The sequence below is a fragment of the Macrotis lagotis genome, chromosome 3, assembly GCF_037893015.1.
Source record: "Macrotis lagotis isolate mMagLag1 chromosome 3, bilby.v1.9.chrom.fasta, whole genome shotgun sequence".
Taxonomy (NCBI): Eukaryota; Metazoa; Chordata; class Mammalia; order Peramelemorphia; family Peramelidae; genus Macrotis; species Macrotis lagotis.
In genome coordinates this window covers 271,929,950-271,953,835 of record NC_133660.1, presented here as the reverse complement: position 1 = coordinate 271,953,835, position 23,886 = coordinate 271,929,950, and the positions used below count along the sequence as shown (strand labels likewise).

The 23,886-nt window shown below is 57.1% G+C and overlaps 3 protein-coding genes across 16 annotated transcripts in view; 2 read left to right on the top strand and 1 right to left on the bottom strand.

Annotated features, from left to right (window-relative positions):
- Positions 1–4,149: 4,149 nt before the first annotated feature.
- PACSIN3 (protein kinase C and casein kinase substrate in neurons 3) lies at positions 4,150–12,819 on the top strand. Of its 8 annotated transcripts, none has more exons than XM_074230582.1 (11): positions 4,150–4,238; positions 7,721–7,792; positions 8,043–8,206; positions 8,556–8,712; positions 8,924–9,159; positions 9,287–9,442; positions 9,936–10,111; positions 10,416–10,536; positions 11,102–11,238; positions 11,770–11,891; positions 12,408–12,819. In XM_074230582.1, exons 3-11 carry the CDS (start codon positions 8,150–8,152, stop codon positions 12,521–12,523), a joined length of 1,278 nt encoding a protein of 425 aa, XP_074086683.1. In that variant the 5' UTR covers positions 4,150–4,238; positions 7,721–7,792; positions 8,043–8,149; the 3' UTR covers positions 12,524–12,819. The 8 variants fall into 8 exon arrangements, with proteins under 8 accessions (XP_074086683.1, XP_074086681.1, XP_074086685.1 ...); XM_074230580.1 differs by lacking the exon at positions 4,150–4,238 and adding an exon at positions 4,467–4,539; XM_074230584.1 differs by lacking the exon at positions 4,150–4,238 and adding an exon at positions 4,522–4,539 and having other exon boundaries at positions 7,726–7,792.
- An 880-nt stretch (positions 12,820–13,699) lies between these two features.
- Positions 13,700–23,886, bottom strand: part of CSTPP1 (centriolar satellite-associated tubulin polyglutamylase complex regulator 1) — a 187,701-nt gene continuing 177,514 nt past the window's right edge. For 2 of the 4 annotated variants that reach the window (XM_074230587.1, XM_074230590.1), the window contains 3 exons: positions 22,973–23,036; positions 21,212–21,367; positions 13,700–13,920 (listed from right to left, as the gene is read on the bottom strand). In XM_074230587.1, coding sequence (XP_074086688.1) covers positions 13,743–13,920; positions 21,212–21,367; positions 22,973–23,036 — 398 coding nt within the window. In that variant the 3' untranslated portion in view covers positions 13,700–13,742. Of the gene's footprint in view, positions 13,921–21,211; positions 21,368–22,062; positions 22,774–22,972; positions 23,037–23,886 lie in introns of those variants that run through there. The other 2 variants (XM_074230589.1, XM_074230588.1) reach the window with 2 other exon arrangements.
- ARFGAP2 (ARF GTPase activating protein 2) lies at positions 14,669–21,142 on the top strand. Of its 4 annotated transcripts, none has more exons than XM_074230576.1 (17): positions 14,669–14,801; positions 14,952–15,070; positions 15,203–15,275; positions 15,508–15,639; positions 15,724–15,804; positions 16,534–16,618; positions 16,901–16,957; positions 17,590–17,631; positions 17,951–18,003; positions 18,093–18,229; positions 18,334–18,465; positions 18,799–18,927; positions 19,012–19,146; positions 19,362–19,488; positions 19,594–19,687; positions 19,773–19,888; positions 20,006–21,142. In XM_074230576.1, the coding sequence occupies exons 1-17, from the start codon at positions 14,730–14,732 to the stop codon at positions 20,024–20,026; spliced, it is 1,605 nt and encodes a 534-aa protein (XP_074086677.1). In that variant the 5' UTR covers positions 14,669–14,729; the 3' UTR covers positions 20,027–21,142. The 4 variants fall into 4 exon arrangements, with proteins under 4 accessions (XP_074086677.1, XP_074086676.1, XP_074086679.1 ...); XM_074230575.1 differs by having other exon boundaries at positions 14,670–14,801; positions 19,770–19,888; XM_074230578.1 differs by lacking the exon at positions 17,590–17,631 and having other exon boundaries at positions 14,671–14,801.

Genomic DNA, 23,886 nt, shown 5'->3' with positions numbered 1-23,886 from the left:
TTCAGTACTAAGGAAATTCTTCACTTATATTTTCTCTTTATAAACCATTGCTCAAACTTGGGACTACACAGCTAGGCGGCCACCCTGATATCCTGATGAGTATGGCACCGTGATTCAGGATCCAAAGACAAGGTCTTGACTAGGGAACCTTATGATTCAACAGGAGATTTTCCTCTATCCTCTTCCATTTATTAATACTGGTAACCATACCTTCTCAGGCAGGATTTCCTAACCTCACAGAGGAAACCAAGGGCCAGAGTCTGAACCTCATGCCTCTACAACAGGGAGTTCTTTTTATTCTACCTCCTAGATTCCACAAACTATTGACTAGGGACAGAACAGGACTTCAGGTACACTGTACCCCAGTGGAAGGGAACGCCTCACCTCATGGGATCAAAATAAGATCCATGTCCTCTAGCAATATATTGGCACAATTGGCAGGATGCTGAAAGGGTTGGAAGCAAAGGTTGGGATGAGGGTAGAATGTTAGAGAGACTAAGGTTAGTGGGCTTTTTCTGGGGCATTCTCCCAACCATGTGGATTGGGAGAGGGTGTTCCCTCTCTGCCTCTGATAATGGGTATTGCCCCTGAGAATCTAAAATGTGATAGGTCTTATCTCTGGATACAGGGTAGGTAGAGACTGCCCAATGTTTTAACTTTCTTGACAGTGGTGATGGTCTTGTGCCAAGGAACAGAGTAGAGGAAGATAGCCAATCAGGATACAGAATGAGGGGTGGCGGGTGGAGGGTGGGGGATTGTAAGCCTGCTAGTAAAATTTCACAGCAAATTAAAATGTCATCACAAATCAGAATTACCACAGGAGTTCCAAATGAGAAAAATGGAGGTTAAGAAATATGAAAGGATCTCACAGAGATATTTCCATGACATGATATAATTTGGTTTTCTTTGAAATCCTTTGTATTTTTGCTTTATACATTTAAAAACATTATACTGAAAAGGGGCTCATAGTACCATTAGCCATGAGAAGGCTATGAGACAAAACAGGATAAGGACCCTTGATCGAGAAAGAAAAAGAGAATGGGGCTCAATACAGACTGAATACTCACAGTTAGTGGTTTTGCCTTGGGTAAAGATGAAGAATCACTAGACTTTAAACTCCTTGAGGGCAGAGACTGGTTTCAGTTGTAAAAATCTAGGTTCCAATGAATGCCAGTAATGCCATTCACTGACTTTCTGCCAACATACCAAACCCCATTTCAGTCTCCAGAGCTCACCCTCCCACTCTTTGGAGCTGGATTATAGAAGGTAGGATGACACATTCTCTATGGAGCTAATTTGCCTCCTGATCTCCAAGCCCAATTTAGCATTCCCATCCTTCTCTAACAATTCTATTGAGGTCTGAGTTCAGAGATACTAAACTTACTGGGAACAGTCAACATAACCCAGAAGCAAGAATTTACATTTTAGGATTTGCTATGAATTGGAGTTTCTGCTTGTTGTAATAATAATGTTTGTCCTTCACTTTCAAAGACTATGACATGTCAGGGATGATAAGCAGATGAACTGAATTTTAGTTAGGAATGCTGTGTGAAATCACCAGTCTCACTTTTTCCTCCAGAGCCATCTGGGTCCGATGGCCAGAGAGGAAGGAATTAAGATGACTGGAGATGACCTGGATGTGAGGCAGTCAGGGTTAAGTGACTTGCCCAAGGACATACAGTGAGTATCTGAGTCCAAAATTGAACTCAGGTCTTCCTGACCAGGGCTGGCTCCCCCTGACCCCCGACCTCTTTTATTATTATGGCTTGGAGCTTCTGCTTGTGATCACTGGAGGCTTCCTGAACTGTCTCTCAATGCCCATGAGGCTAATATCTGGACTGAATCAAACATGTGATGTCGATGTCAGCGTCTTTCTAAAATCACTCACCTTGGACACATTCCAAACCAGAGACCATTGTCCCAATCAGCTGGACTTGGATCCCTGTTTTGTCCTCCAATACTATCCATCTGTTGTTCCTTGTCATCCTAATCTTCCTCCATAGAAATTTCAATGATTTTCACTCCATTTTCCCCACTCAGGTTGCCTGTGATTTTTTTTTTTTAACAAGGCAATGGGATTAAGTGACTTGCCCAAGGTTACACAGTTAGGCAATAAGTGTCTGAGGTCAGATTTGAACTTGTGTCCTCCTGACTCCAAGGCCACCTGGATGCCTTGTAGCCTATACAAGCATTTCCCTTAATGCCCTCTCCTGCAGTTACTAAGGGGGTAGGGGTGGGAGGCCATGGGGGGGAACCCCAGAGCTTCCTCCTTCAAACAATCGAACTGGGACAACTGTGTGTTCTAGAAGAGTGGAGGTTGTTTGAACCAATCTGCCATTCAATACGTTGAACAGGCCATAGTTCTAAAGAGCCTGAAAGCCTGCCTACACTGGCTTACAAATTGTGTGACCCTGGCTAAGTCACATAACTCCAACTGCTTCCAAAACAAAAACCAAAAAAAAAAAAGAAGTCAGACAAGTAGAAGAACCAGAAGAGAACAGAGTCACAAAATCCTAAAGTGATTATCCAAGAGGAGATGATGATTTACAGAATCAAAAGCTGCAGAGAGATCAAGAAAATACTGGTAGACTTCTATCACAGCATGATTAATAGGAATATTAGATTGCTTTCTGTGGGGGAAGGAGGGAGGAGGGAAGGGAAGGAGGGAGAAAAATAGGAAACTCACAACCTTGCCAAAAATGATTGTTGAAAACTATCTTTGCATGTAGGTTGGAAAAATAGATTTAAATTAATTAGAAAAAAAAGAAAATACAGAGATGAAGGATGAAGAAAATTCTGGTCACTAGATCTGGCAATTAAGAGACTAGAGGTACCTTTAGACATACCAGTTTCAAATGAATGATGAGATGAGAAGCCAGAATGCAGAGGGTTTAGAAATCACTGATGACAGTCAAAGCACCCAGTGTGGGTGGTATTTTCAATTTAGCAAAGAAAGAGGATGAGATAATTTCAGGTTAGATTGTTGAGATGCTTGAGTTCCCTTCTTGTTATTTTCAGGCACCTCTGACTCGTTGTGACCCCATTTGGAGTTTTCTTGGTGGAGATATGGGAGTGGTTGGCCATTTCCTTCTCTAGTTCATTTTTCAGATGAGGAAATTGAGGCAAATCGAGGGACTTGTCCCTCAGGGTCCCAGAGCTAGAAAGGGTCTGAGATCAGATGTGGACTCGGGATGAGTCTTCCTGGCCCCAGACCCGGCCATCTGGCAGCTTCATCACTTGGCTGCCCCGAGGTTCCCTGAGTTCCTGCCATTTCTGGAGAGACTAGCTTGCCCAGAGTGGCTGATCTTTAGGAGCTGAGAACTCCTGGGCTCTCCAGTCCGTGCTAGCTGGGGATTTGCTTGGAAGCAGCCCTGGGAGCTTTGAGCCCACAGTCCCTCACAGGCAATTACAATTAGGAGGAACAGGCCTGCTAGCCCTTGCCAGATGTGGACCCTAGGGAAATCAAATGTTTTCCAGTCAGGAGCCTGGGAAATGCTTTCCCTCCTGGTCTTCCAGGTGATCCATTTGCTTCATTCCAAGGGCCTATTTTAGGGTTTAACATGTTTAAACCTTTAGCGCCCCAGTGGCTTTTTTTACATGAGGTTTTAATGGGCAAGTCATGTAATTAATTTCATTCTTCGGTTTTTACATTTTCTGCCCAAAGGCCTCGGGCAACTGGTGGGTTGAGGACAAATTAAGAACAACACAGATCCGGACAGCGTGGTTGTGATTTCTCCGGCTCCTCTCCGAGACAATTTGTAGTCGTTTTGTAATGTAATTAGCAGAGGGGGCCAGCCCTCCGCTGGGACGGTCCGATGACTTATCAGGCTTTATTGGGGTGCCGCAAGGTGAGAGCCCACGAGGAGGGCCGCCTCCGAGGCCCCCCGCGAGTGGGCGTGAGCCCCGCATTCTGCTGCGTCCACGCCCTTGACGGCAGAGATGAGGCCCCGGAGTCCTCCAGTCCAGGAATTCTTTGCAAAACTCAGTCATGGGCTGAAAGTAGAAGCTGGGGGCGGTGGGACGCACCCCGGGCCTGCTCAGATTGGCCCCCAGTGCCCGGCGTGCCCAGCTCGCAGTGCCTTTAGGAGCCAGCCTCGCTATTTTTAAATCTCCCCCTCCTCCCCCACCCTCGCACAGGCCGCGGGGAGAGGGAAAGTCAGTCCGTACGTGCGGGAGAGGGCACAGTCGGCCCGGAGGCGGCCTCTGGGGAGGCGGATCGGGGGGCTCCCGGCCTGCAGGTGAACGGGCTCCTGCGGACCCCGCGGGGAGGAGCCTGGGGGGCAGAGCCCCGCGGCCCGGGGGGGCCCGAGCAGGTGGGGGCGCCCGGGATCGGCCACGGCCAGAAGCGGCCGGGACACCCCGACCCGGGCCAGGCGGGGCGGGGGGCTCGGACCCGGGCCGCGGCGGGGCGGGGCGGGGCGGGGCGGGGCGGGGCTTCCCGGGGGAGGGGCTCGCGCCCCGGGAGGCAGCGGCACCGGCCGGAGCAGGAGCAGGAGGCGGCCCGGAGCCTGCGGACCCCGCGCCCCGGCCCCGGCCCCGGTGAGTGCGGCCCGCTTGGGCCCCGGCCCCGGCCCCGGCCCGGCCCCGGCCCGGCCCCGGCCCCGGCCCCGGCCCCGCCGCGCTGGGCCCGGCAGGGCGGGGGTCCGGGGCGCCCCTCCCCGCGTCCAGCCGGTCCCGCGGGGCCCCACCCCGCCCCCAGCCCCCCTCGCCTCGCCCTCCCCCGCCCGGCCGGGCGCGCCGGGGCTCGCCCCGCCGCCGCCGCCCCAAACCCGAGGAGGCCGGCGAGGCCCCGCGGTGACTCGGGCCGGGCGGGCCGGGGGGCGGCCTCGGGGCTCCCCGCCCAGAACCCCCACCCGGTCCGCGGGGCAGCGGGGGAGCTCAACAGGTGGGGCCCGGGGCGCAGTGCGGGGGCGGTGGGCCCGGCTCCGTTCTTGGGGCGCGGGGTGGCGGGGGTCCCCGCGGCCCCGGCAGCGCCCCGGCGTCTGCGCCCAGAGGCCGGGGGAGCCGTGCCAGCTCCGGAGGACACAGCGGGCTCTGTTCTGGGGAGGGGGAGGGGGCAGAGCCCGAGCTGGCTCCCTCCCGAGGCCTCCCGGGGCGCCCTGCCCTGGCGGTGAGGGGTGAGAGCCCGGGGCACGGGGGGCAGCGCCGGACCTTGCCCCCGCGGCCGGGCGGAGCCCCTCCCGCCCCTTGGCCCGGGCGGGCCGCCAGGGTCCGGCAGAGGCAGCAGCGCGGACCGGGGAGCCCCGCCGACCTGGCCCAGGCCGGGCCCGGGGGGCCGGAGGACGTGGGCTCCACTGGGGAGATTTGGGTGGGAAGCCGCGGGCCGGGAGGTGCCCCGCAGGAGGGGGTGCCCGAGCAGAGGCGGAACGGGAGGGCGGGCAGCTAGCCGGGGGGCACAGGCAGGAGGGTAAGCTGAGGCCGGGGTGGGAAGGGCTCTTGTGGGGGGACCTCCCTGGAAGTCTCCAGGCAGCGGCCGGACGAGCGCTCGGAGGCTGGGGGTGATTCCTTTGGGTTTGGCTCCCGAGGCCTTTGGCAGACAGACAATTCTGCATTTGAACTTCCAGTCCGAGGCATTGCCTGCGCTTAGAATCCAGTCCGCTGCCTGGGCCGGAGGGTGGAAATGGTCGGGGGAAGCATGGGGTGCGGCACCGGAGCAAGGCAGAAGCCCCCCACTGGGGTCTGCAAGCTCCTGCAGCTGCCTCTGCCCGGGCTGGGCCACCTCCCGGGGGCTGGAGAAAGGGATCTCGGCTCTCCTTGCTCTACGCCAGGGTCGGTTTCTTAGAGGAGTCGGGGAATGTTCCAGTCTCCTTTCACTTGGGTGGCCCTAGGCTTGGGGACAAAACCGGGGGGACTTGGTCTTCTTATTCCTTCCCTGAGAGACTGGAGTGTACCCAACGGGGACCCATAAGGAGATCTGTTCTGAGCCCCCCACCCAGCCTAGGGCTCTGGTGAATCCCATGACCCTCCCTCCCCTTCTGACTCTTGGTAGGGTGTGTGCCTCAGGAACTGGGTTTCCCAAAGGCCATAGGCCTTTGCCAAAACAGAACTGTCACCTTGTCCTGACTCTCAGGCTCCCCTGACTCAGAGACAGACAGGTTTCTCTGGTTTTCTCTAACCTCAGTATGGGAAGGAGTCTTGGCTCTGGAATGAGAGGACCTGGGCCTAAAACCCAGCTCTGCCACTTACCATGCCAAGGTATATGACCTCACTTGAGTCCCTGAACTCCCAGGAGCCTCAGTTTCTTCATCTGTAAAGTGAGGAGGTTGACTCCAGAGGTCCCTTCGGGGTCTGAGCCTCTCTCAGCCTGGGATTCTATTCAATGGATGCTTTTCCTGACTCTGCTCTATGCTATGGACTGTGAGTGCCTCAGACTAGAAAAGTTCTCTTCCAGGAGGGGCTACAACTGGGGAGGCACCCCCCACCCCTAGGTGCTTGCACAGAAAGGAAACCGTGAATTTTGTACTGGTAGAATGACTCGGTATGGTGGGACTTCTGTGGAGGAGCTGGGTGAGACTTCAGGGTCAGAGATGATTTGTTTGAAGACTGTTGCTTGTCTGGCATAGGGGGTAGAAGACTCATCTCAAGGTCAGAAAGACAGGGGATCAAATCCCATCTCTTACCTTCTGACTCTGGGCAAGTCACTTAATGTCTCTCAGCCTCAGTTTCCTCATCTATAAAATGAGGGAAATAACACCTATAGTATCTCATAGGCTTGTTGGAAGCCTCCAGTGAGAAATAGAGGTGAAATAAGGGTTTTGCAAATGAAATTGCCCGTCAGTAATTAGGATTATGATTCATTAGGATTACTCCACTTTAGACTTTTCCAAAGCATTTTCAAATCCATTTTGTCATGATCATCCTGTGAAACATGCAAGGTGGGTAGTGGTATTCCATCTTACAGATGAAGAATTGAGGCACAGAAAAAGACCTTAAATGATGTAGCTGAGGTCATTGAGGTAGAGAATTGCCATAGTGGATAGGGTCCTGGACTCTGGTTTAAGAAGACCTGAGTTCAGATTCTGCCTCAGCCATTTACTAGCTTGTATGGCCCTGGGTGAGTCAACTGTTGTCTGCCTCAGTTTCCTCATATGTAAATTGGTGATATTGGCACCTACTTCCCAGGGTTATTGGGAGGATCAAAGAGTAATGGAAACTAAGGCATTAGAGAGGTAAGGCTAGTTGTTGCTAGGATGATGATGATCAAGTTAATAATTTGGGCAGGTCCAGACCTCAGGTCTGTGCTTGGCTTAGTATTTTTTTCTTTTCTAATAGTTTTTTGGTAGCAGCTAGGTGGCAGCACCAGCCCTGGAGTCAGGAGGACCTGAGTTCAAATTTGACCTCAGACACTTAATACTTAGTTCTGTTTGGGCAAGTCATTTAACCCCACTGTGTTGCAAAAACCAAAAACCAAAAAAAAAAAGATACTTTCTGTGGGGGGAAGATGGCTATCTTCTGTGGAGGGTCCTTGGCTCTGCTCACAGGACGGGGGCCTTCTGTGGCTTGGGAAGAGACCATAGAAATGGGGCGTTGGGGCTCTCTGGTCATCTTCCATTCCTGCCATCTAATCCCTAGCCAGATCGTGTGACCGGACTGGCATTCCCCCTGTTGGAGTCTGGCACTTTGGACAGCTGCTGCTGTGTCAGGGGAGCAGGGCCCTGGCCCTGATTGACTGACCCCCTCTGTTCACCCTCCCTTTCTCTCCAACCTGTCTATTTTTCAGTTTAGGAAGGAGACAACGTGGAATCTCAGAGTGCCAGCCCCGAAGACTCTTGGTTGCCATCTTGAGGCCCAGGTATTCTGGATTGTGATTGGGAGCAGGGTGGAGAATGGGAAAGAAGCTGGGGGCAGGGATAGCAGGATGCAGGAGGTGGTATGTGGAATGATCCCCTGATTTGGAACAGGGGGAAAGGGGAGGTTCTAGGCGAGAAGCCCTTCCACCTGCCTCTCCCTTTCCTGGACCATTCTGGTCACTCCCAGCTCCTCTAGCTCTCAGGCTGGGGGAGGGTTGGGGGCTTTTTATATCTTAGAATGTGTTTCTGTAGCCAAATTTGCCCCTCCCTTGGGCAAGGCAGGACCCAGGCTCCTTTGCTGACCGTGCCAGCCGTCTGCAGCTGCCTGGGAATCCGCCACCATTCGGTGCTGTGGGGACATGATGGCTCCGGAGGACGACACGGGCGGGGAGATCCCTGGGGGCAGTTTCTGGGAGGTGAGGGTCTCTGGATGGCCATGGCAGGCATGTGCTTTAGTGGGGGGGGGTGGAGAGGGAGGTGTGGATCCAATGCCAGTCTGCATTCTCACCCTTTGGAATCAGTACAGGAGGCCAGTCCTGAATCTGGCCTCTGGTACTTTCCACCTGGGTCACCTTGGGCAATCAGTTGACTTGGGCCTTAGTTTCCTTCATTGTGAAATGAAGGAATTGGACAACCTGACCACTGGTTCTTTCCTGAAACATAGTTTTTAGGGGCTGATGTTTTTTTTCAGAGGTGCTGTGATAACTGGCTGTGGCTAGAGATGAGCTTTTGGGTCTATAAAAGAAGTATTTCCACTTTCTTTAGGCTGGGAACTATAAACGAACAGTCCAGCGAGTGGAGGACGGCCACCGGCTCTGTGGGGACCTAGTCAACTGTTTTCAGGAGCGAGCCCGAATTGAGAAGGCCTATGCCCAGCAGCTGGCTGACTGGGCCCGCAAATGGAGAGGAGCTGTGGAGAAGGGTAGGCAGGGGCTCCATCTTTGTGTCTTGTCTGCCATGATACATGTTTGGGTTGGTAAACCCAAATGTTTGGGTTGGATTGATAAGTGGTTGCGTTGACTGGCCTGGGAGGAGTACAAGTTGCGTTGGAGACCACTGTAGGAGAAAGGTGGTGAGCTTGGATCTCCCCCAGTGCCGCCCCCTTGACCCGGAATGTCCCCCGCCCTCCCCAGGCCCCCAGTATGGCACTCTGGAGAAGGCATGGCACGCCTTCCTGACAGCAGCAGAGCGACTGAGTGCCTTACACCTAGAAGTTCGGGATAAGCTCCACGGAGAGGACAGCGATCGAGTTCGGGCCTGGCAGCGGGAAGCCTTCCACCGGCCTGTTCTGGGAGGCTTCCGAGAGAGTCGGGCGGCCGAGGATGGCTTCCGAAAAGCCCAGAAGCCCTGGGTGAAGAGGCTGAAGGAGGTGAAGCCAGGGGAGGGCATGTGGGAAAGGTAGGGTCAGCTTGCGGAGGCTGGCACCTTAGGAAATCTGGGGGGGAACAGGCCTGGCAGAGCATGTGGGGCCTGGAGCCTTTTGCCCATCGATGCAGGTAGAGTCTTCCAAGAAGAGCTACCACTCAGCACGGAAGGAGGAGAAGACGGCGCAGACCCGGGAGAGCCATGCACGTGCTGACAATGCCGTGTCTCAGGACCAGCTGCGGAAGCTGCAAGAACGGGTTGAGCGTTGTGGCAAGGAGGCTGAGAAGGTACCAGTTGTCAGGGAGAATAACAGGCAACATTCAGCCTCTGTACCTGTCTATGACCCAGCTTCGAGGGGTCCCGGAGCCAGAGGGGGACTCCAGGTCAAGTGTCACACGCTCATTTTACTGAAAGATGGGAGTGATTCGTCCACGGCCACAGAACTGGGAAAGGGGGAACCTGGCTGATGATGCCCTTTGCTTCCACTTGCTCTCCTCCCCAGACTTGCTCATCTTCACCCCAAGACATTTGTAGCCTTCCTTTGCTGACTAGTGTTTGGGTCTTTAAAGAAAATACTGAAAGGGGATTCAGGGGGTGGTGCCAATGATTATCCGTCCAAAGAAATGAAATTATAATGATGAAATTTTAGGCTCTTGGTTGAAGGGGGGATCTGGAGATGTGGGAAACCTTTCTCCCCATCCCTCCTCCAGGGACCCAAGGTGGGCTGGGCTGAGGAGTGCCACTGACCCCCAAATCTCTCTGTTCTCCAAACCATCCCAGACAAAAGTCCAGTATGAACAGACGCTGGCAGAGCTTCATCGCTATACCCCCCGTTACATGGAGGACATGGAGCAAGTGTTTGAAGGCTGCCAGACAGCAGAACGGCAGCGCCTTCTCTTCTTCAAAGACATGCTGCTCACCTTCCACCAGCATCTTGATCTCTCTGGCGATGACAGGTACGGCTGCCTGCTCCTATGTGGCAGGCTCTGGAGCAGGGACCTCACCCACCACCCATTTTCCACTGAGGAAACTGAGGTCCACAGAGGCTAAAGGACATGTTTAGGGTCAGCAGGTGTTCCTGGTGGGCCTCTGGCTCTGATTGTGTCTCTATCCTCCTGTCTGCTCAGGGCCATGCATAAAACAGGTTTGAATTTAATGGAATTGTTGGATGAAAAGTTAAAAGACTATGGGACCTGGGACTGGGTCTTGGGTTCTTGGCCATTCCGGGAACATCCTGAGGATGGTGATTTGGACCTTCAGGTTCCAGCAGCTCCACCGAGACTTGCACCAGGGAATCCTGGCTGCCAGTGATGAGGAGGACCTACGCTGGTGGCGAGGCACCCACGGGCCAGGCATGGCTATGAACTGGCCGCAGTTTGAGGTGGGCATATTCTGGGCCCCAGGGCTGGACTGGCTCTTCCCCACTCCTTCATTCCCCACTGGGGCCATCTGTTATCTTTTTTTTTTCTGGTTTTTGCAAGGCAATGGGGTTAAGTGGCTTGCCCAAGGCCACACAGCTAGGTAATTATTAAGTGTCTGAGGCTGAATTTGAACTCAGGTACTCCTGACTCCAGGGCTGGTGCTCTATCCACTGTGCCACCTAGCCGCCCTATCTGTTATCTTTTATTTAAAAATGTTTATTATATATCATATTGTTTTTAAAGTTTATTAAAGTATAACATAGGCCCAAAGATTGGGGGAAAGGCAGACAGGAAGATTGGGAGGGGGAACAGGGGAGCAAGAAGCAAAGAAACAGATGGAGAGAGTAGAAGGAGAGACAAAAGAGAGTGGGAGAGATTGACAGAGAGAGGGGAGAAGGGACAGACAGGGAGAGAGACATACACAGAAAGAGTGAGTGGGGGGAAATCTCCCCAGATTCTCATCTTCTTCCCTGAAAGGGCCCCTTGGCTCCAGGCTTAAGAGCCCTCTTCCTTTGCCACCTGCAGGAGTGGTCTTTGGACACTCAGCGGACAATTAGCCGGAAGGAGAAAGGCAGCAGGAACCCAGATGAAGTGACGTTGACCAGCATCATGCCCACAAGAGATGGCTCTGTGCCCCCCCCTCAGTCACCAGGAAGCCCAGGGTGAGAGGGCATGGAGCCCCAGGGGGTGATGAGGGTGGTGGGCTGCCATCTGGCCTTTTCTACTGAGGTTTGATGATTGAATTGAAACATGTAGATGATACCATTAATCCAGCTATGTACTGAAAGGTGGGAGGGGGAAGGATGAAGAGGTTGGACAGGTGTCCTTCCTGCCCATGCAGTCAGGGCAATGAATGTCTGGTGGTCTGGGATTATTTTATAATTTTGCTAACTCTTATAGGGTGTGTGTGTGTGTGTGTGTGTGTGTGTGTGTGTGTGAGAGAGAGAGAGAGAGAGAGAGAGAGAGAGAGAGAGAGAGAGAGAGAGAGAGAGAGAGAGAGAGACACGCACAGAAACTGAGACAGTGTCAGATCAGGATTCCATTTGAGACCTTCATTCTTCAGCCCTTTAGAAGATCTGGCCCAGTGTGGAGATGACCTTTAGCCTCCATCCCACTGTTTCTCCACTCCCCCCTCCCCAAATCTTAGCATAGTACTCTAGGGGTGATGTGCTTCTTCCTCTAACTCCCAACAGGAATGGGCAGGATGAGGAATGGTCAGATGATGAGAGTCCCAGGAAAGGCGCCATGGGGGTACGGGTACGGGCACTCTATGACTACTCTGGCCAGGAGGCGGATGAGCTGAGTTTCAGAGCAGGTATGCTGATGCTCTCCCATCTGCCTTCCTTTCCTTTCCTTTTCACTTCTTCACCACCCTGGGTACAGGGGCTGGGCTGGGGGGGGGGTTCATGGGGGAGGAGAGGGTAAGGGGAAACTGGATCTCTTCCACAACTCACTGAGCTGGAGGGCAGATACTCGAGGAGTTTCCCTGGCCCCCCTCTGGCCTGTGTCTTCGGGCTGGGCTCTGGGATGGACAGGACAGTAAGGCTTCTAGACTCGTCGTTCTTGGTCTCAGTCCTTATCGGGGCTTCTTCACCTGAAGTCTGAGACTTGTTTTTTCTAAACTATGTGGATAGCTATATGTCAATAGAGCTGATTTCCTTTGTACTATTTTATTGAATGCATTTAAAGCATTATTCTGAGAAGGGGTCTATGGCACCAGAACCCCTCTCCTAGGGAACACTCCCCTTGTCAGCCCAGAAGCTGGAGTGGGAGGGGACAGATAGGAGGGCCTGAAGCTGTGCTGCCCAGTGATGCTGTGACTTCTCTGCAGGTGAGGAGCTGCTGAAGATGAGTGATGAAGATGAACAGGGCTGGTGCCAGGGTCAGCTGCAGAGCGGACGCATTGGCCTTTACCCCGCCAACTACGTGGAGTGTGTGGGGGCCTGATGGCTGCCAGCCTCACCCTCATCCACCCTGGGTCAAAGTTCTGCCAGCCACCCCTTGTCTCCCACCATGGGCAACATGCCCCTGGGACTCAGGGCTGAGGAACTTTCTGGGAAAGGGCGAGACTATTGGAGGGAAGGGTTCCAGCTTTGGGCAGCCCCCCCCCTTCTCCCTACCGCTCTCTGAGCTAAATTGTCTCTGGACTTTGGGCCAAGGGGGTGGGGTCGTTCTGGTCTAGGGGCCTTCATCCCCTTTAACTATGATTTGTTCCTAATGTGCATTAAACCTGAGAAACAACAGCAGATGCAGGAGTCATCGCCTGGCTTCCTCGTGCTGGGCCCCGGGCCCCCAGGACCCTAAGCTTTGTCCTTGGACAGAACCTGAGGGGCCAGGATGGCACCCAAGCTGAGCCAGAGGGTACAGGGAGGGAGGCGGGAGGAGCGGACAGCCTTGCTGGAGGCCTTGAAGAGGACTAGAGGCTCAGGTTAGATGGCTGTGGTCCAGTCACTGCAGCAGGACTACGCCTTCAGAACCACCTCAAGAGGAAGCCGGGAACCGGCGAACACACCAGTCGAGTTGCTCCGATACAGCACAGAGGTGGTTGGTGCGGGGTTGTCTAAGCTGCCTTGGCAGGGACCCCTTTCTTGTGGAGTTTGACACGACAGCTTTCTTGTAGCCCCATACCCCCCTCTCTGTAGACATCCCAGCCCCCCCTGGGGGACTGAGAGGCAGACCCCAACCTTGGACCACTCTACCTTCTAGACCCATTGTGCAGAGGTGCTTTAGGACTAGGGCAGCCCATATCGCACAGAATACAGGATTCAGAAGAGTCAGGATTTGAACCCAGATTCTCTGACTCTGAATCCGGTGTTCTGCTTGTTCACACTGTTTCCCCGCACAACATTAGAAGCCAGACAGACCTTGGGGCTCATCTAACTTCCCTCGCCTTAAGGATGGGAGCAACACGGGAAGCTGTGGGTTGGAATCCTGGCCCCACCCTCCCCGAGGGACCTTTGAAAAGTCACACAACTCCTGGGATCAGTTTTCCCATCTGTGAAAAGATGGGGTTGGACACGACCACCTCCTCTCCACCCTCTGAAAGGAACCTGTCCACCGTTACCCTGGAGATCTCCTCTGATCCCTCCATTGTACAGATGAGAAGCCTGAGGCTGAGAGGGGTCCAGTGATTTGCCCAGTTCTTTGACTGTCTTTTACCACAGAATCAGGGGGGTTGGAGGACAGAGCCCCTTCTAGTTCTAAATGTGAGACTTCGGGAGAGAGCTGGGGATGGAAATCCCCACTTATTATGGAGAGGCTGGGTATACTGAAGCCTGGATAAAACCTGGTCCAAAGGTACCTTTTCTGGGAATCTCTGTGGCTCTGGCAGTCCGAGGAAAGACCTAATTGGAAGGAAACGGGGCCATCCTCAGATAAATCCTGGAGCGAGTGCATCCTATGCTTTCTTTGCTGACGCTGGGGTCCCCCTAGAGGGGCACCGCTTTTTGGGGTCCCCTGGGGCCCCAAGCTTGGGGGGGGCTGCTGCACGAAGGCCCGGGCGGGCGCAGAGCCTGGAGGCCGCGGTTCCCCATGGCTGGATCTCTGGGTACACCGCCTGCCGCCCCCGGCGCCGCCCCCCGGCCCCTCCAGGAGCCACGGCGGAGGAAGGATCCCCAGGGTGGGGGTCCCTGGAGTCACGAGTGCAGAGCTAAGGGCATGGGGGGCTTCCTGGAGGGCGCGCTGCCGGCCTGGGCAGCGGGGCGAGGCCGGGAGAAGCCGGGGGGCTCCCGCGTGGGGCGCCTGGCGGATCCTCGGGGGCCACGGCCCGGCTCCGCCCCCGGGCGCAGAGTCCCGCCCCTGGGCGTGCCCGCGGGCTCCAAGCCCCGCCCCCGCCCCGCCCCGCGGTCGCGTTTTGGGACCAGCCGGGACCCGTCCCCCGCCCCCGCCCCGCCCCCGGACTGGCCCAGGATTGGCCCGGGCCGGGAGACTCGTCATCCTTGTCGTGCGGGGGCGGGGAGGCGGCCTCGAGCCGGCCGGCGGGGGGAGGGGCGGGCGGGCGTTGGTTGGCCCAGAGGAAACACGTCATCCCACCCCATCCCTCCCAGCCGTCCCCCATTGGGCCGGCCGCGGCCCCGCCCCCGCCCCGCCCCCTCCCGCCGATTGGGCCTCGGCAGGACCCGTCGGTCGCGGTTGTAGCTGGGAAGGAGAGAAAATGGCGGCGGAGCCGAGCAAGACCGAGATCCAGACTCTCTTCAGGAGGCTCCGCGCGGTGCCCACCAACAAGGTGCGGGCCCGGGCCGCGGGGCGCGCGGGGAGGGGGCGGGGAGGGGCTGTCGGGGGGCCCCGGGGCCCGCGCCCCGCGGCGGGGGCCCGCCGGCGCCCCCCGGCCCGGTCCGTCCGTCCCGCCGGCCGACCGCCTGCTCCCCTCCCCCAGGCCTGCTTCGACTGCGGCGCCAAGAACCCCAGCTGGGCCAGCGTCACCTACGGCGTCTTCCTGTGCATCGACTGCTCGGGGGCGCACCGCTCCCTGGGCGTCCACCTGAGCTTCATCAGGTGCGCCCCGCCCCGCGCCCCGGCCCCGACCCCGGCCCCGCCCCCCGCGGGCCCCCCAACCGTCGGGCGCGGGGAGGGGGCGCAGGGGAGGGGCGGCCGGGGAGGGGGCTTCACGCCCGGCTTCTTCCTCAGGTCCACAGAGCTGGATTCCAACTGGAGCTGGTTCCAGCTGCGGTGTATGCAGGTCGGGGGCAATGCCAACGCGGTGAGGACCCCCTCCCCCAAGGCCCGGCCCCCTGGTCCTGGGGGGACTAAGCCCCCGCAGTGCCGTCCCGGGGGGGCGCTTCTGCTGATGCGCGGGGTCACCCCAAGACCTTAGAGACCCCTGAGCCCCGGCTTGGCAGCCCGGCCACGTGGGGCACGGGGCGTCGCCAAGGCCGTGCCAGCGGGTCCTCCCCGCAGACCGTGGCGCGACTCCCCCTCTCCTTGGTCCCCAGACGGCTTTCTTCCGCCAGCACGGCTGTACCACCAACGATGCCAACGTCAAATACAATAGCCGCGCCGCCCAGACATATCGGGAGAAGATTCGGCAGCTGGGCAGCGCCGCCCTGGCCAAGTACGGCACCGACGTAAGTGCCCGGGCAGAGTCGGGAGGCCGGAGCTGGCCAGCCTGAAGCTCCGGGCTCCAGAGAGGTGTGTCTTCTCTCCCCTAGCTCTGGATAGATGGCATGAGTGGCATTCCTGGCCATTCCCCAGAAAAGAAAGACTCTGACTTCTTCACAGAACATACTCAGGTGAGTGCCGGGAGAGCAGTGGGCACATCGACCCCCAATCCCCACACCTGGAGCCTTCTCCAAATCAAGGAGGTTCTTGTTTCTTGCTCCACACCCTTGGGTACTTTTCTCCCTTCTGTGGCTATGGGCCCGGGGTGAAGCCTTCTGGGTGATGTCCTGTCTCCGTCCTGGCCTTCGCCCCGGCAGGGGATGTTTCCTGTGGCCTGGGATCTTACGAGGAGGGTGCTGGTTAGAAAATCTGGACGTGATCTCAGAAAAACGATCCAGGCCCAGACTCAGTTGTATTGAGCCCCTGGCCTGAGGCAGCAGCCAGTGGAAAGAAGAACTGGGATTTGAAGTCAGGTCCCAGTTCAGTGGCCTACTTTGCAGCCTCCTGATAATAATGGGACGAGGGAAGAAACATTGTCTTACTGTCTTTTGGACTCTCGATCTGAGTTCGATCCCCAGGTCTGCCCCATTGGACAGGTTGATTTTACTGTCTTTAAACCTCAGTTTCCTCATCTGTGAGTCTTTCTCAGCTCTGATCCTAATCCTTTCAGGGGAAGTGGGCTTTCTACTCTCAGGAGCCAGGTGGGTGGCTACAACACAGGTTTTCCAGCCTCCATCCACAAATTATAATCCCTGCCCCAGTTTTCCTCATGAACCTTAGATCAGGGCTCTGAAACTCAGAGAGCCTCAAAAGTTACTGCTGGGTCCTTGAAAACTTGCACGATGAGGTCTTCCTTTCAGCCTTCAGCCTGGGATGTGCCAGCCTCTGAGCCTCAAGTCTCCGAACAACCACCGTCCCAGCCCATGGATAGCGGCGTCCCCAGACGTGAGTGCAGCCGTCATGCATCTCTGGTGCCCCAGGGAACGTAGAGGCCCCCTGAGACAAAGACAGAATTCTTTGGACCCCACTTCTGGAAGTGAGGAAAAGCTGGAAGGTCCTCTGGGTGGGGGAGGGGAGTACTCTCTAGTAACATGTCTTTAAAAAGGTATGGGGACCCTTTTCTTCTTTCCTTTAGAAATAAGCTCAGAATTCTGGGACATACAACAGCCCCCCTTCCACAAGGGAAGCGAGTGAGGGCCTCACTTCTTTCTGCCTTTGTGTCCACAGAGCTCAAGCAGGGTCCCACAGCCGATCTGCTCAGCACTTCTCCCAAAGCCTCCCTGGGTGAGTGAGCCACCACATGAGCACAGAGGCTGAGACTCAAGTTCTCTTCCATGGAACCTTGGGCCAGCTGGCAGCCTGTCCTGAGAGCCTGCCCTTCCTAGCTGAGGACCCAGTTGTACTTTCTTGGGGGCTGGGGGAAGTGGGCTCTGGAGAAACAGATTTAGAGTCCTAAAACCAAGACTTCAGAAGCCCAACTTAATCTCTTGTCCACACGGCCTCTTAGCCATTTCTCCCTCCTCAGGGGAAAAATTGAGGCTAGGAGACCCTGGGTACTTGCAGTTTCCCTTGGAATCCCTCCTGGGCTTTGGCTTCTTTTCTTTGGGAGCTCATCAGTGCCTGTTATTGGGAGGGTGGAAGGATTACCTTCTGTGTGGTATTGGATGTATTTTCTAGCCCACCCTCTCATTTGAGTTCTAGGGTCTCCTTAGGCTGACCTGTTTCCTTTGGGGTCAGGGTTTTCTCAGTCCCATCACCATCTGCTTACGTATGGTGGGGAGGAATACACAGATTCCTTTAACCTGAGCTAATGGCTCCAGGAGTGGGATTGCCAAGCTCCATTTGGGGGCGCTCATGTGCAGCCCCTCTCTCCAGTGGGTGGGCCCTGGTTTAGCTCAGTTCTGTCTCTCCTCTAGAGTCCATGTTTCTGTCAGCCCAAGGGTCTGTTCCTGCCGGAGGTAATGGCTCCTTGGGGAGCTGTCCCCCTGCATTCCGGCTTCCTGCCTCAGGGAGAGGAGGATGGTGGGGATGCTGGGCCCAGCCTTGCTCCTCTCAGCCTGGGGTCAGGGCCTGTGACTGTCCTCGGCAGGGGCCGGAGTCTTCCCCGGCTATCTCTCTCCTCTGAGGGCTCGGTGCTTTGGTTCAGAGTGTCGGGGGGGTGGCTTTGCCTCTGCTTCCTCGAGCTGTGGTTCCCCAAAGCGGTTGCTGTGAAGTTGCATGCTCTGGTCTGAGCAGCTTTGCTCTGGCTTTGATCAACTTTCTGATTTCTCGTGGCAGAATTGAAATCCTCCATCATTGGCAAGAAGAAGCCAGCAGCCACCAAGAAAGGGGTAGGTTCCCCAAGCCAGCGCCCTGGTTGGAGAGGACAGGGGTGGCTTCCTGCCCAGCAGGCCTTGGGTCACCTTGGACTCTCTTCCAGTTGGGTGCCAAGAAGGGGCTGGGTGCCCAGAAGGTGAGCAGCCAGAGCTTCAGCGAGATTGAGCGACAAGCACAGGTGGCCGAGAAGCTCCGGGAGCAACAGGCGGCTGAGGCCAAGAAGCAGGCAGAGGAGTCGGTGTGAGTGCCCTAGGGGGTGGTCTGGCCCTTGAGGCCCAGAGCTGGGCACAGGCCCCCTCCTGAGAGCCCCGGGGGGAGAGGCTGAACTGGCCTTCTTCTCCCAGGGTCGCTTCCATGCGCCTGGCCTACCAGGAGTTGCAAATTGACCGGAAGAAAGAAGAGAAGAAGCTCCAGAGCCTCGAAGGGCAGAAGCGGGAGCAGGCGGAGCGCTTGGGCATGGGCTTGGTATCCCGAAGGTGGGGCTTCCCTGGGGAAGGGGGGCTTGGAAACAGGGTTGGAAAGAAGACCACTGCACAGGCTCTGGGTGCAAATCCTGAGGGTGGACCTGGAGCTGCCAGATGAAGGGAACCAACTGGAGGCTCCCTAAGATGGCTTCTGGTTCAGGCAAGGCGGGGGCAGTTAGCAGGTTTGGACACTGGTCAAAGTGTGTCGCAGTCACCATCTTTGAGTTGGAGATTAGGGAACCCCATCCCAGGGCCTGGATGCAGTGGGTGGAATGCTGGGATGAGGAGCGGGGCGAGCTCAGAGCTGGGGCTGGTCCTTGGGGACTCGTCTGCTTTCCTTCCCAGCTCTGTCTCTCACTCGGTGCTGTCGGAGATGCAAGTGATTGAGCAGGAAACGCCAGTGAGCGCCAAGTCTTCCCGCTCCCAGTTGGACCTCTTTGATGACACTGGGAGTTTTGCTTCTGGGCCCCCTAAGTAAGAGCCAGGGCAGAGGCAGGGTGGGCGTCCGCAGGATCTGTCACAGGCTCCTCTGAGGCCTCTGCTTCTCTCTTTGCCCAGGTATAAGGACAACCCCTTTTCTCTGGGAGATGGCTTTGCTTCCCGTTGGGATACAGATGCCTCCTGGAGTGTGGACAGGATGGAGGAGAAGGAGCCTGAGGTGACCATCTCTAGTATCCGGCCCATTTCAGAAAGGTAGAGTGAGCTCTAGGGCTTCAGGGACTTGGGAGGAGAATCATGACTGTCACAAGGGCCAGGGTGAGGAGGGGGAAGCTGCCATGTCGGGGACCTGGCCCAGGTGTGATCTCCCCTGACATAGGGGGATTGTACTCCCTAGTAGGGCCTACAGTCTTGTGCTTTCTGAAGAGAATGGCCACAGGAAGCTCTGGGGCGTTCTGTCTCCCCCTCAGACCCACAAACCGGAGAGAGGTGGAGGGCCGGCCATCGGCTGTGGAGTCCAATGAGGCACGGCAAAAGTTTGCAGGAGCCAAGGCCATTTCATCTGACATGTTCTTTGGGAGGGAGATGGACGCTGAGGTGTGTGGGCTGGGGGCTGGGCCTGGGGCTTGGGGGCTGGGCCTGGGCCTGGGCCTCCAGCTCCTCCTGCAATGGTCACCCGGCCTCGGCCTCTTCTTCCCCTAGTACGAAGCCCGGGCTCGGCTGCAGCAGCTCTCTGGCAGCAACGCTATCAGTTCTGCAGACCTCTTTGGGGAGGTGGATGGAGCCCATGGAGCAGGTGAGAGGCAGACAGGGCCGTTCCAGCCCCCAGGGCTGGAGCTTTGTGGGTCCCTGGGTCACCCCTCCTTTTCTTCCCACAGCAGGCGTGTCTCTGGGAAACGTGCTCCCCGCGGCCGACATCGCCCAGTTCAAACAGGGAGTGAAGTCAGTGGCTGGGAAGATGGCCGTCCTGGCTAATGGGGTGATGAATTCTCTGCAGGTGAGCTCTTGTGCCATGCCCCCCATGTCCCCACCCTCCCCGCTTGCCTGTGCCCACCAGATCCCGCCCCTTGTGCCAGAGTCAGGGCTCCCCCTGAATTAATGATTTTCTCAGCAGGATCGCTACGGCTCCTACTGACCTAGGGCCCCCGGAGGCTTGTGGTGGCGGCTGTAGCGGTGACAGCGGCGAGAGAAACCTGTGTTCCCTTGAGCAGGGATGGCAGCCCAGCCCCATGGGAGCTGTGGGGGGTGTGTGTGTGCGTTTGTGTGCCAGCGCCACGGGGTGGCCATGGGAGCGGTCGGATGCCAGCCCCAAGCCCTTTCCTTTCAAATCCTCACCTCCAGGGTACTCAGGTGGGGTCCCCCCCTTCCTGTCCTCCCTCCCTCCACCACAGCTGCTGCTCCTGACTTGCTGTGCTGGAGGGGGAGAGGATTCTCTTGGGGTCTCCCTGGGCCAGGCCCATCTTCACTCTCCTCTCTGCCCCTCCAACCCCCCTCCACACCCCAAGGAAGCTCAGAGGGTCTCTGGGATGTGTCCCTTTGGTCTGTCGGCTGTCCTTGAGACCAGAGGAAGTTACTCAGTTGGACCCCATCGAGAGAGGGGGGAGACCAGGTTTGCGCCAGCCTCTGGGGGGGTGGGCACCACCCAGGGCACTGGGAGGGGAGAGACCTCTTCAAACATCGTGGAAGGGCTAGAAACTGGACCTCACCACCTCCAAGCGCTCTGTCTGGAGCCGGAGTGCGGCCCTTGTGATGTCTCTCCTGTGTCCCCCTCCCCTATTTGCACTAATCACTTCTGCCTTCACAATGGAGGGAGGCCAGGGCCCTTTTTCTCCCCTCCTTGGCTGGGGTGCATCTAGGCCCAGGCCCAGTGACCCTTCCTGCTTCATCCAGCACCTTGGGGCCTGGGCTCTCAGTTTGGTGCTGGATTATGTTTCAGATGCCACGATGCCCCCTAGCATGGCCACTTCTGAGCTGGGGGTCCTAGAGTCTGGAGTCCCCTTGGGCCCTTCCCCCACTGAGTAGATGCTGCTGGGAGCAGTGTGACCCTGGGGAAGGGCAGCAACACTCTTGGGGGGGGCTGGGAGGCTCTGATCTCTGCAGCTGGCCATGAGGGCCCTACTGGGGACACTCCTTTTTCTTTCCCGCCTTCCCCCAAAGGGGCATGACTTGCTTTATGGACTGTTTGTATTATTTGGGAAAAAGTGGTGTCAATAAAACCTAAACTGGGCCCAGGGCCCCTCTTCGGTCTGAACTGAAGCACTTGAGTCTTATCTCCCCTAAGCTCCCCACCCCCACCCCAGGGATCCCCTCCGGGCCTCACTCTCTGGTCTTCCACCGACAGGAGTAGGGCACCTGGGCAGAAGCGGAGGGCAGACTCTCCAGGGCCTCCAGCTTGTCGCTCCTCGGAAGGCCGAAAGCCACCTCCTGGTGGGACCTGTGCTTCTGGGAGCTTCTGTGCAGCCTCGACCTCACCACCCTATGCCATGGAGAGGAGAGCTGGCATTAGTTGACTTTCCTCCCTCCCAGCGGTTGGGTGGCTGTGGGGGGGGGGGAATGCTCCCTCTATGAAGGGCTTCCTCCCAGAAGCCAGACCCACACCAGGTGCTCCAGAGATGGCTTGATCAAGTTGGGGTGGAAATTTGGAGGAGGTGCCCATGCCACTGCAGATGGCCAGGAACCAGCTCGGGGAAGCTAGGGCACAGATGGGAGGTCAGATAGGGATGAAGCTGGGTAGAAAGGTGGCAGGAAGGGCAGCCCATTCTCTCTGGTGGGGCCTGGGCCTAGGCCAGCTTCCAGGATGCAAGGAAGACGGAGGGGCTAGCAACAGCTGCCATCACTTGGCTGGCTGGTGGGCTTCCTCTTGGGCCCCATGGACTCTGGTCAGCTCCCTTCTCATCCCCTCCCCCATTCCACTGTAAGGTGACCTGCTTTTCCCACTATTCCATGGTTTCTCTGGACTGTCCCTGAAGCTGGAGGGGGAGGTCTCCCACTCTTGTGGGCCTGGGCAGGGCTTGTGTCACACCAGACGAGCCTTGGTTCCCCCCCATGGAGAGAATGCCACTCCATACCCATCACAGCCTTTCAGAATCTGGTCTGAAGGTGCCCCCCACCTTGTGAGAGCCTGCTCCACCGCCCCCCGCCATCCCCTTAGCCCCAGCGGCCTCAAGACTTGGCATCTCCTGGACACAAGGGACTTTATTATCATTACACATACTACATAGATTGAGACGGGACAAGAGTTGAGCCAATTTTGTAAAGAATGAAGTTGCCACCTTCCCCGCCCCTTCTCGTTCCGTGCTCCTGACAGCGGGGGCCCCCCAGGAGGACTCCCTCCACTCATCGCTGCTCTGGCCTGGTCCATCAGGACCCTCGGGTCGGTCCTTCCTGCTGCCCATTCACACTGGGGACTCGGGCAAGAGGGAGGATGACAGCATTGTCTCCCCCCACCCACAATGAGCATGTGGGGCCCAGGGCTCTGCTCCCCATCAGCAGACGGCTTCCAGTCATGCTGCTGCCTAGACCAGGCCTCGGGGTGGGGTCTGAGGGTGGCTGGGAAGTGTGTGTGGGGGTGCTGCGGCTGTCATTCACCGTGCAGACCAGCAGAGGGCAGTCTAGGACAGGTGTTGAGAGGAGAGGGGGGCTTGCCCTGAGTGCCCAGCTGCTGGGGGGGGGGTGGCCCCAGGCAGGATGGGCTGCTGACCCTCCAGGGCCTCTCAGGTCTCGGACTCCTCCGTCTCTTCAGTGGAGCCTTCACTCTCTGCATCCACTTTTCGGGGATGGTGGAGGGGTTTCCAGGGGACCCCCAAACGGGGAGAGGTCCGTGGACAGCCACTCTCTGTGCCACAGGTGGGCATGGTGAGGAGTCCAGGTACCTGGGCCATCCTGGAGGAGGGAAGAAGGCCTCAGGGCAGCGAGGGGCCTTTCTGACCCCTCCACAGGAGGATCCCATGTCCCCAGGAGACCTAGGATGCCACCTGATGGCTGCCCACCACAAGTGCGGTGAGGGAGGGGTGGATAGGCTGCGACAAGAATGACTGACCCCCTCCCTTGAGAAACCCCTCCCCCCAGGCATACCACTTACAATCTCTCCAACTCCTCATCCATGGCTGGGTCATGCATCAGGTCCCCTTTCTCGGGCAGAGCCCCTGGAAGACAGCAGTGAGGAGGGAGGGCTAAGACTGGGAGGCTCACAGAGCTTGAGGGAGGGAGGGGCCCAGAGAGCCAGGCCTGAGAGCTGCTCTGAACCATCCGTTCTTTTTATTGGGGTTTTTGCAAGGCAATGGGACTTGCCCAAGGTCACACAGCTAGGTAATTGGTGTTTGAGGCTGGACTCGGGTTCTCCTGACTCCAGGGTGCTTTATCCACTGTGCCACCTAGCCGCCCCTGGACCATCTGTTCTTCTACTAGGCTGACCCAGGATCACTGGGTGGGCTCCTGGGAGCGATGGAAGGGGCTATCCAGTTATAACAGGCAATCCTGGGGAGCTGGGGGGGGGCAGGACCCTTAGCTCAGGGCCCCTGGAACACAGGGGAGCTCTGAAGAGCCAGTGGCTCTGTTGGAGGCACTGTGGAGACTTTCCCTTAACAGCTCCATCTGAACTGCATAAGGCCCCGTAGGGGAGGCCTGGGACATTCGGGCCGCGGTGACCTGGGTCTGCTCCATACCATTCTGTGGGTCCGGAGCTGGGACTGAGAGTAGAAAGCCTGGAAAGAGCCCCAGGACCAGAAGGACCACCCATGGGGATGAGAAGGGCCAGGAGGCTGTGCTCTGACCCAGGCCATTAGCTAGGTCTGGGCTCTGGGGGATGCCAACATCAGAAGAGAAGGGCAGCCTCGGGGGAGCTCATCGGGCTGGAGAGGGAGGGGAGTCACAGGATGTGGTCCTGGTCCACACCAGAGGTCAGTAATTATCCAGCTCTGTTCCAGGAAACCAGGGTGGCCAAACATTGGCTCAGCAGGAGTGGTCGGAGTGGCCTTGGCTGGGAGGACAGGCTGG

Bases quoted from the DNA above. Each gene is read 5' to 3' on its own strand.
- PACSIN3 (XM_074230582.1), top strand. From the start codon at position 8,150: ATGATGGCTCCGGAGGACGACACGGGCGGGGAGATCCCTGGGGGCAGT. The intron at 8,713-8,923 runs GTAGGCAGGGGC...CGCCCTCCCCAG, and splicing joins GAGAGGAGCTGTGGAGAAGG to GCCCCCAGTATGGCACTCTG. The intron at 10,537-11,101 runs GTGGGCATATTC...TGCCACCTGCAG, and splicing joins TGAACTGGCCGCAGTTTGAG to GAGTGGTCTTTGGACACTCA.
- ARFGAP2 (XM_074230575.1), top strand. From the start codon at position 14,730: ATGGCGGCGGAGCCGAGCAAGACCGAGATCCAGACTCTCTTCAGGAGG. The intron at 16,619-16,900 runs GTGAGTGCAGCC...TTGTGTCCACAG, and splicing joins GGATAGCGGCGTCCCCAGAC to AGCTCAAGCAGGGTCCCACA. The intron at 19,489-19,593 runs GTGTGTGGGCTG...TTCTTCCCCTAG, and splicing joins GGAGGGAGATGGACGCTGAG to TACGAAGCCCGGGCTCGGCT.